This window comes from Trichosurus vulpecula, chromosome 1 (assembly GCF_011100635.1).
Source record: "Trichosurus vulpecula isolate mTriVul1 chromosome 1, mTriVul1.pri, whole genome shotgun sequence".
Classification (NCBI taxonomy): domain Eukaryota; kingdom Metazoa; phylum Chordata; class Mammalia; order Diprotodontia; family Phalangeridae; genus Trichosurus; species Trichosurus vulpecula.
Genome location: NC_050573.1, coordinates 189,767,487 through 189,778,982, shown reverse-complemented (window position 1 = coordinate 189,778,982; position 11,496 = coordinate 189,767,487). Strand labels below are relative to the sequence as shown.

At 36.9% G+C, this 11,496-nt stretch overlaps 1 protein-coding gene across 1 annotated transcript in view; it reads right to left on the bottom strand.

Annotated features, from left to right (window-relative positions):
- Positions 1 to 1,369: 1,369 nt before the first annotated feature.
- CDKAL1 (CDK5 regulatory subunit associated protein 1 like 1) overlaps positions 1,370 to 11,496 on the bottom strand; it is a 695,070-nt gene continuing 684,943 nt past the window's right edge. The window contains exon 16 of the mRNA XM_036741492.1: positions 1,370 to 1,958. Within this exon, the coding sequence (XP_036597387.1) occupies positions 1,764 to 1,958 (195 nt within the window). The 3' untranslated portion in view covers positions 1,370 to 1,763. The remainder of the gene's footprint in view (positions 1,959 to 11,496) is intronic.

Below are 11,496 nucleotides of genomic sequence, written 5' to 3'. Positions count from 1 at the left end.
ATAATCCTGGGAGGTAGACATTATTATCATTCCCACTTTACAGGTGAGGAAACTGAGACAAACGAGGGATAAGTGATTTGCCCCAGTGATTTTCATGCATTTCCTGTGTGTGCTATCACACAGATAGCAAGTGTCTGAGGCTGCATTTGAACTCAAGTCTTCCTGGCTCACTATGTACTTCACCACCTAGCTGCCCCATGTGGAATGGATTTGGAGCCAGAAGGAACCTCAAAAGACATCAGTCCAACTCCCTCATTTTTTCAGATGAGGAAACTGGACCCTGAGCAGGGAAGTGACTGGATTTAGATTTTTAAGAAAACAATCGCTATATTTAGTAAAGAACAAGAGTGAGAAACAAAATAAAAAAGTATACTTGTGTGGCGAGAGAGCCAGGATCTGTACTAAACCTGTGTCCTCCAGATCAGTGGTCTTTCCGTTATTCCACAGAGGGCTTCTAATGGCACAACAAATTCAATTTTAATTAATTTTTTTGGTCAAGGGAGTGTTTGCTGCAGTATCAAAGGCAGTTTTCATGCTGACATAATTAAAATATAATGTGTTTCCTTGAAGGGCACATAATAGATTGAAAGATGGTGTTAAATAGGGGAGAATGGGATGAATGTATAAATATTCTCAAGGAAAAACTAAATATGCCTCTTGGATTAAATTCACGGGTTTCCTTGTGAATATAATTAAACAATAAATTCCTTGTTTTTTTTTTTAAACAAAACAACTCAACTACTTTAGAAAAACAGCAGTCATATCTTGTAAAGATCAAAAGTGAGAAGTGAGAATATTATTAGTTTGCCTTTATGTTATGTATCAAGTACTGAACTTTTATGATTTAGGTGCCATCCTCACAACAATCTTGTGTGGGTCATGATATTATCCCCATTTTACAGATGAGAAAACCGAGTTTCACATAGATTAACTGAATTGGCGACAATCATATAACCTAATGAAGTACAAGATTAGTGTAAGAGCTGGGATTTGAACCCAGATTTCCTGATTCAAATCTGGGTCCTTTCTCCATCACACCATTTTGCCTCAAGTCACTTCATAAATGACCAAAAAGTAAAGTCATAGACATGCACCCCACTTTTAAAGCAATCTGACATGAAAATTTGTATTTATAAAAGATGTTAGGGGATGATTCTTTCACTTTATAAAAGGTTCCCACTAGGCTCTTAAAATAGCAAATACCCCTAGACCATTTAAAATGTGAATCCAATTACAAAATATCTACATTGAACATTTAAAGTAATATGCTACTGGGGTAAAATGACATATAGCTGTAGTTGCGGATGCCTAATCATGAAGGATCATGACTCTTTGCAGTATGACTAGCACAAAAGGACAAGTGACAAAGTACGTTAAAAAAAAGATTTAATAAAGCTTCAACATTTTTCATATTATAAAGAAATGCTCAGAATCACTTGTAGTATACTTAATCTCAAAATTGAAGACACAGATAAGAGTTTAAACCGCAGACACTCTGTACGTCTTGCTGCAAATAATCCCAAAGGATTTAATTTTAAAAATAAGATATTTATAGACATAACAGTACTAAGTTCTGGGCCAGATAACCAATGGATCCCACTCAAAGTCGAGCCAGTGCTGTCCTCATTAAAATGTGGATGAAGAAGAGGGAGGAGGGTTGAGTATAAAGCACTGCCCTTTCAGGACAGATGTGGCATGTTTCCAAAGAAGCTTTTCATTAGAAATTTATTATTCTCCACAGATTCTTTATTTAGTTGAGTGATCTACTGATGCATTTTCATAAAAAAACCAACAAGAAGAGCCAGCAGAACCAAGCCCACTGATAATGTCTTCAGCCCACCATCCTGCAGCATCCAGAGCATCTGTAAGCCTATCCTGGAGCCCAATGATTCTTCCAGAGTCTCTGCAGACATGTGTGCTTTTGTTCTGGAGCCATTTTCAAGCCCATGCCTGTACTCCTGTGGAGAGACAGAAGGCAGTTTTAAGATGTCTATAAGGCAGAGCCTATGATACAGATTAAATACTAAACAAGTTCTCTATCAGGTCAAGAATGTTTCCAATTTCTATATCAATAATGCCCCCCTTTTGTTCTCATCCCATATTCCAGTTGCTAATACTTGAATTTAGAACAGGATGAAGAATTTGTGCAGTGACTCTATTAAAAGTCTCTCAAAGGAAATTAACTGCAAAATTGATAAAGCGGTTAATAATAAGCGTACATCTCTCAGCTACAGTACAGTCCAAATGTTATTATTTCTTGTAATCCTCAGTGCCTGCACTGATATCCTGCTGGCTTCCCTGCCCTTTGATTCCTTAACACAGAGGTACACAGCTGGAGAAAAAGGGGACCAATAGCACAGCAATCTTAGCCACAGCAGGACACTGCCAATGTCAAGAACTTCTTTAGTAGCTCGGTGGTGCTCCAAATCTGCCCACGGGGCCTTCTCCTCCTGTCTCAAACACTCGCCTTCCTGTTCAGTATATTGGGTCTGAGAGTAGCCTGCTGAGGCTGCCATTCTCAGCTGATTTAAAAGTAACCTTAAAAGTGACACCAGTCACAAAATGGCCGGTCTTTTGACAGTATGGTGAAGCTCTTCTCCGGTTTTTCCAAATATATCCACATAGGTCATGTTATTAGTAAAAATACTGCACAACTGATATTGGACCAGCTAAACAGATTTTGTTTTCTTGAGAGTAATTTCCTCATCTGTAAACTGGAGAGTTGGACTAGAAGACCATTAAGATCTCTTCCAAAAAAAAAAAAAGAAAGAAAAAAGATCTCTTCCAACTTTCAATCCTATTATCTCACATATGAGTTTGTAAAACTTGCCCTATATACCCTTAAATATAATATCTGCAATTCAGCTCTCTGCCAGGAGATCATTTATAACTGGCTAGATTTTCCCTAAGTATGGCTAGCTAGCTCTGAGGGCACTGAGGACATTCAGTCAATTATGTTTATCTTAAAAATATGAAAACACAATTCCTAAAATATAATTAATTTTTTAAGCTAGATCTAAACAAATGACTTACAAATTAGAGTGAGATATAAAGAAATACGAACACCTAGGTAGGGGCTTCTCCCAGTAAAATGTAACTGCTAAGCAAACATTACTTAATTAATGTTGTTTCCCCTCCCCACCCTATTTTCTAGTTTGGACCAATGACGCATCAGTGTAGGGAACTCCCACATGGAAACTTCCTTCACTGACACAGAATAGCTACTCCTCTGTTCTGCAGAGGTTGCCTGGGGCACTGAGAAATTAGAGTGACCATGGTCACAGAGGTGGTACATGAGAGGGAGCACTTGAACCCAAGACTTTTGAACTCCAAAGCCAACTCATCGTTCATTATACCATGTTATCTCATCTTTCCCTTTTTATTTTGAGAAAAATCTCTCATTTTCTCTCACTCATATTATAAGTTACAAAAGACTACAGATCTGGGCCTGCTTATGGCCCTCTGGCACCAACTAGTAGTTTTTCTCAGGACTTTGTAATTAAGCTACTGCTTAGGAGAACGTGCTAATTTACAGAAGCTCATAAATACTCTTTCCTAAGCTTCTGATTACTTCATTATCCCTCTTACTTTGCAGAAAACAGAAAAAGGTCATAGAAATAAATTTTAGAGCTAAGATGAAACTTGGATTCATTTTGTCCAACTTTCTCATTTAAAAATTAAAAAAATATATATTTGACCTTAAATAGTATTTTATTTTTTCCAATTACATGTAAAGACAATTTTTAACATTCATTTTTTTAAAAAAAATTGAGTTCTGATTTTCTTCTTCCCTTCTCCCTCCCCAAGACAGTAAGCAATTTCATAGAGGCTATAGGCGTGCAGCCATGTAAAACAAATTTCCATGTTAGTTATGTTGTGAAAGAAGAAACAGATTAAAAGACTCTCTCAGTTCTTTCTTGGGAAGCAGATAGCATTTTTCATCATGAGTCCTTTGGAATTGTCTTGGATCATTGCACTGATGAAAAGAGCTACAACTTTCTCATTTTTACAGAAAAAATAAACTAAGATATTTGAGAATTTACGTGACTTATTCAAGGTCACATAGCCTAGCCTCAAGGCCCCCGGGCTCCTAATTTACTACTTTTTCCATTATGTTTTATGGCAATACATGCTACCTTACCCTTAGTTTGAGGAAAAATTCAGGACAGAGATAAATGGTCAAAGGACATGAACAAACACTTCTCAAAAGAAGAACTGCAAAGTATTCTGCCCACATGAAAAAAAAATCACTCTAAATCACTAATAATAAGAGAAATGCAAATTAAAAAAGACCTGAAGTTTCAACTTTATACTCTGCCAAATTGGCAGAAATAACAAAAAATGGCAACAATGTTGGAGGGGTTGTAGGAAAGATAGTCAGGCACACTAATAAATTGTTGGTGGAGCTGTGAAATGGTATGACCATTCTGGAAAGAAATTCCAAATTACACAAATAAGGTGACTAAAGTGTCCATGCCCTTTGAGCCTTGGGCTTATACCTCCAAGGAAGCCACCGATGCTAAGAAAGTCTCCACATATTACAAAATGTTTATAGTGGCACCTTTTGAGATAGCTAAGAATTGGAAATGGCACAGATAATCACTAATTGGGGGCATGGATAAACAAATTGTAGTACATAAATATAATGGAATATTCCTGTGCGCTAAGAAATTATGTATGTGATGAATACAGAGAAGGAAGGAAAGAGCAATATGAACTGATGCAGAATGAAATAAGTAGAGACAAGGAAACATTATACTAGTAATTATAATATCATAAATGGAAAGTCCTAGATACCAAGAAACACAAAAGTAAATAGAACAAAATTATAAAGATCAAACAGGACTTGAACAAAGAGATATGAGAAGATGTGCTTGCTCAGAGAGGTGGGAGGTCCATAGGTGTTACACGTTGCATATTTTTGGACTTTTTCCAGTGTATCAATCAGTTGTACTGATTTTTTTTCCTCTCTAAAAAAAAGACTATCATATGAGATTGTTCTCTGGGAAGGGGAGAAGGAAAGATATTTGGGATAACTATGATGATTTAAGAAATAGAAAATATCAATAAAAACATAAAAAATTCATTACTGTCTTTTCTTGGCAGCCAAGCCACTCATTCCTTCCTCCCATATAAAATGCTTGGCTTTAGTTTAAGAGCTATTTTGTATACAACACAAAGATTATAAATACAAAGAATACAAATTCAAACCACTCTACAACAAACAAATAGCATTTTCTGCCTATCTTATTGTAGGAGCCTTTCTGGACAGTAAACCCTTCTTTTCCCCTCTGAACATGTGAAAACATTTGGAACTAAACGAAAATTTTAAAAAATAGAATTATACAGTGGATTTGTCACAGTTTCTTACATATCACAAAACCACGTGAGTTCATCTATATTTTTTTTTTGGGGCAGGGCAATTGGGGTTAAGTGACTTGCCCAAGGTCACACAGCTAGTACTTGTGTCAAGTGTCTGAGGCCGGATTTGAACTCAGGTCTTCCTGACTCCAGGGCCGGTGCTCTACTGACTGCGCCACCTAGCTGCCCCAGTTCATCTATATTTTACGTGCTGACCAAGAGGTTAAAATCTGAAATGGCTACTAAAAGTAAATTGCTACATCAAGAGAAAGGCAAGGCCTCGTCTAGGGTTGGCTAAAGCAATATATAGTTTCAATGTTCTCTCCTCTAACCATAAAGGTCTTTATTAAACTCAGTAATGATGATCATCTAAAGGCATTTAATGACCAAAGAATAAACTATAGCCAATTAACTGGATATTTCAATTGTTAGCACTACTGAGATACTAAGGAAAAAATGGGTTAGAAAGTCTGGTCTACCAGTCTCAAAGGGCTAAATACACAGTTATGGCAAAGTGATATTTTCACAGAATTAATAAGCACGTAATGAACAGACAGTTACTTAGAACCTGACTGAAGAAATAATGAGAGCTTAATATTTGTATTATAAGTGATAAAAGGCTAATTGTATGGTCATGTTTAAAAAAAATAGAACTTGGGAAAAGGCATCACTAAATTTCAAAGAAAACTAAGCATGTGCAGCTTTATAAAGGAAGGTAATAGAAACTATCCCTAAGGCACTTAAACACTAGCAATGTAATTTCTTTCTAAAAATCAAGACTAATTTGTCTTTTTATCAATTCATAAAGTTTCACTTACTGGGATTTTTATTACTCAATGAAACCAAAGTTTCCAAAAGCCACAACTTTCCCTCCGAGACGGATCAGAATTTTAGAGAAATCACGGTTCACTCAGAAATGTCTTTCACTGATGCACTGATACCCTTTCAGCTTGGTGAAATATAGTAATGGATTTATCCAGGGGTTCATTTATCATGTTATAGTAGATTTGTAGCATACTATGACCACCCTTATTACCACTAGGCAGTTAGTTTTACATTTGCTTATCACATGCTACTTTTTCCTCTAAGAAAGGGAATTTCATTGCTGTCTTATTGAATTCCTAAAAAATAAAAATCACTTCCTAATTCCTAAGCTCGTTGTCCTTAAATGGCAGACAGAAGTTAATAAAGGAGAAAGGTACCAGAATATTGCTTTCCCTCATGGTCACTGAGATTAGAGGTCACTCTAGTCTTCATTTTCTTCCATTAAAAAAAATCACTTTAATGGAGCACTATGGAACATTGAACATATTGTCAGACTTGTTTGATGTGTTAGTTTTGCTGAACTGCTTTCATTTCTTTCCCACTTCTTTTTTATTTTATTCTTTGTTATTAGGGATGGCTTGATGGGTGTGGGAAGGTGATATTAAAATAGTCAATTAAAATAAAATACACAAATAAATCCAGGAGTATATTGATAATGTAGTCCCTCATTTCTTCCTTCTTTAATTAATATCATTATTCAAGGTAGGGGAAACAGAAAAAAAAATACCTAAACCAGACTCAATTTATAGTCACAAGGCATTAGATGCATTACCCTACATAATGATGCTGACAGAATAAGACCAATGAACCTTATCATTTTAGCTTCTTTACACTTTTTAAATTATGACGGTATGAAAAATATGGTTTTAAATTTTCTTCAGGAAAGGGATTATTTTATCAAATCTATAATACAAAAATAATTAAGAGTCGATGTCAGTTATTTTTAAGCCAAATATGTAACTTGGATTTAAATGAGCAAAAACATAATAAGTCCTAGACTAAGCAAAATTGTCAAATACATATCATCCCACAGATGAGGGAATTATCCCCTGCACACTGGACCAGGACACTTTACAACTGGGGTGTATGACTTAGAAGAAACAGGAACATAACTATTTATAGAGGTGACAAGATTTTAGCCTGATCTTATACCTTGGAATAACAATGCAAAAGTGGAGGGAGAGCTCTCTTCACCTTAAATTAAATACATCTTTTATTCTTGTTCTGTTCTATATGTATATTATCTCTGCTTTGTGGAGAAAACACTGGGACAGGGATCTATGGGGAGTTCATGTCCTCTAAGTGGGAAGAGATCTTAGTGCTCCCCTTTCTGAGAACGGGAGACAGTTCAGTAGACAGCCTAAGGTTGAGGTGTCAAACATGTAGCCTGTGGCTGCTCCTGAGGGCAGCCTGAATTCAATTAAAATGTAATTGGGAAATCTTTAACAATATGAATAAAAATATGGTAAAACATAATATTATATTTGAAAGCTAAGTCAATATATGGCCTGCAGAGATCCTTATGTATGGCCTGGTATTCTTATGTATTGTTTTAATTTGTGTTTGACACCCACTGGACTAAGTCTTCTCATGGGCACTTCACTGTTGAGAGTTCCTAAGGTTTTCATTGGTGTTTACATTTATTTTCCTTTGGATTTTTAATGGATCTTCAATTGAAATGGTAGGGAAACATAGGGAAGGAAGGATAGTGTAACTTCAACAGATACCCCACATCCAATGCATTGACCATGTGGGCTCAGAGTTCTATCCCATCCACTCTTGTGGGTCCTTTTCCCATTTCTCTGCTTCCTCATTGTACTTCCCCTTCAATACTTCAAAAGTTTCTTGTGTTCATTGGGATGGCTAATCCCTCCACTGAAACACAGACTGAAACCTGTCCACAGGTTTGATGGTTTGACCCTGAGAGGCTTATGGGATGTGTCAGACTGAGGTATTTGGAGGACTATGATGCAGAAAGGGGAGTAGACCTCCGAGGCCCCACCCCACTCTAAAACTTCTCATTGGCTCCAGATGAAGAACTAGGGACAACCAGTAGAAGCCAAGGAGAGGAATATACAGGAAGTTGAGAGCCTTAATAGAAGGAAACATTTCTTAACAATCAGAGTTGTCCATAAGTGAGATGGGCTGCTTGAGGAAGCAGTTCCACTTTAAAAATCACTTGTCTGGAATTTAGTTTGGACCAAATGATCCTCAAGGTCTCTCTCAACTTCTGAGACTTTATAGCTAGATAGATTTCCAGTTGGACATTAGGACCATAATTATACCTTTATCCAGCTTGTGAAGTTCACTCTGGCTGGCAGAGCCTTCAAGAGCCCTGGGGGGAGGGGGCATCTCTCTGCCTCAACTGGGCATTGCAGGAGGGCTTTATTGGATAGTCTTCTTAACCATCATAATAAAAAGGCGTTTCTTAAATATAATATGTACTTAATTGTGACGACTCCTGTGCACATTAAGGGTTAAGAAAAGTACAAAAAGAGGCTCTATATTCTCACAGTTTCTCATATAAGATTCAGTCCTGGTTCTTATCCTACTCCTATTAGACTGTCAGTAATGCATTAAGAATATATTTGTAGTTTACCAGTATTTTTCATTGTGAAACACACAAAACAAGAAAAAAACATGGCAATGGACAGTAGTACTAAAATGATCATGAAAATGGAGAATTCTGACATACAGATTGATTACAGTGTGCATTTAACTTACAGGCATCTCCATACCCTGGAACTGGTTTCTTTTTTTTTTTCCTTTTTAGTGTCACTCATATGCCAAATGGATCATGCAAGGCCATTTATTTAATACTGCATCTCACACACAGTCATTTCATATTCCTTTCCTTGAAATCCTTGGCTACATCAGGCTTTGTAGGTATAACCTGTGTAGATGGTACACACATGGAAGTGATATTTTTTGGAGGAGATGATGGGGAAGAGGCTGGGGAGAATTTACTTGATCTTACATTGGGAAATGCTGCAAAATGTGTTTTAATGAGGAACAGTTGGTCTGGTTCTGCTCAAGTAAAAGATGTCCCTGGAAGAGAGTTGCCACCTGTCCTCCCATCTTGCAATGCAGACTCTAAATGAGTGCTTCTGTCCCTGATACCTGCAGGTGGTTGCCACTGTCTTGCAATAACATTCTGCTTGCCAGCTTGTATGAAGTTTGGCTGACTGACAACTATGGCCCCTTATATTTCATGGAACTGTCAGAGACAGTAAAGGGAAGTAAAGCCAAACTACTTGCCCTCCTCCCATTTTTGTAGACAATTATATGTGACACTTTATCTGATATGTAATCAGGAATCCCCAATTACCCCAATCAAAATTTCCTCATATTTGCTATATGGCTTTTACATGTGCTGTACATAAGTATTTATGTGTGTCAACACACACACACACACACACACACACACACACTCAAGCCGAATCAGAAATTGTAAAATCAGACTAGATTATGTCTTTACTATTATTTTTAACATTGCACTATATGTATACATGTGTGTATATATATAGAAACACATTAATGTTCCACCACATATACATATATGTACATATTATTGCCAATCTGCATGCCTTATTTTAGGGGCAGAAACAATTTAAAATTAAATATCATCCATAATTTTTTCCTTCCAACAAAAAAAATCCTATACCTTTAACACTGACAGTCTCATTAAAATTTGGAAGAAAATTTCTAGGTTCTAATACAGTGAAACAGTCACCATGAACTTAGCATCATGACCAGCTTTTCATCTTGTTTTGGTAGTGGCAGAGTAAACATAAGGTTTTGCTAATGAGGTATAGCATTAATTATTAAAGTATCTACTACATGATCAAATGCATTTCAGATTATATTCTGAATAATTCTGCCTTGACAACTGCCAGAGGTATATATATTATGTGCTCTTGTATAGTCTCATTGATCCCTATCTTTCTGATGCCCTAGTCTTAGACTTTAACTCTGCAGAATAAAAGAAATAACACAGTCACTTCAAAATCCAAGGTCTGGCATCTGTCGATCATATCAACGCTTTCCCTAAGATTTTTCTTCATGTTAGTCAACAAAGACATGAAGATAACTCTTTAGCTCTGAACTGAGATTTTAATAGATTCAAGATATTTCTTCTATGTAAATTCACTTCATGGCTCAGAGGCAGCATTAAAGCTCCAAATACTAGCTAACTACAGTGAAAAGCTACTTGATGGGACGTTTTGCTGTTATTGTTCAGTCATTTGTCATTCGTGTCTGACTCTTTGTGACCACATTTGGGGTTTTCTGGGCAAAGATCCTGGAGCATTTTACCATTTCCTTCTTCAGCTCATTTTATAGATGAGGACACCGAGATAAACAGGGTTAAGTGACTTATCCAGGGCCACAGTTATTAAGTATCTGAAGCCAGATTTCAATTCACGAAGATGTCTTTCTGATTCCAAGCTCAGTCTTCTGTCCACTGTGCCACCTCAGCTGCTCTTTGATAGTACGTAACTCAAGATAAATTAGTTTTGCATCTTTTAATTCAAATACTGAGTACAGTGATTCTATTGTATTGCCAAGCCTACACATGCTAACTTTTCATATATAGTTACAACCCAATTTAAATATAAAGTGCAATAACAGATATGACAATACAAATTAAAAAACGGAACTGATCAAGGCCTGTAATCTCTCTGACTTCAGCTACCATGTTTGCCTCTACACAGTTTTGTTAAGTAGAATGTAACCTCACTCAGGGTATGGGCTGTTTTATTTAGCCTTTAATAGGATTATTTGGGCAGCTGTAAGGGGGATGGATTGAAGAGGAGGGTAAGATTGAAAGCAGGAAGACCAACTGGGCAGTTTTTCCAACGGTTCAGGCAAGAGACGACAAGGGATCAGAGTCATTCAAGGACTTGAGTTCCAATTGTAGCTGCGCTCCTTATTCCTTACTGTGATTTGGGGGCAAGGCATGGTTTCTTCTTATCTAAAAGAAGGGAGCTAGGCTAGATGGCCTCTCATGTCCCTTTCTGTTCTAAATCCATGATCCCCTGTTTGTGAAACAGAAAAACAGAACGTTTCTCTTATTAGCTGTATTTACTAGTACTCACTTACTTTCTCCTACCCCTGGTTTTAACTTTCATTCTAGAAGCAACTACAGAATGTCTAAATCCTGGGAAGCTGGGCATTTCCAGGGAAATTTTACTTAGGGATGTGGGTGGGGACACACACACACACACACACACACACACACACACACACACACACAGCCCTGAGCTGTGATGAAGAGGAAGATAGTCACCAGTTTACATATTCTGTGGCCTG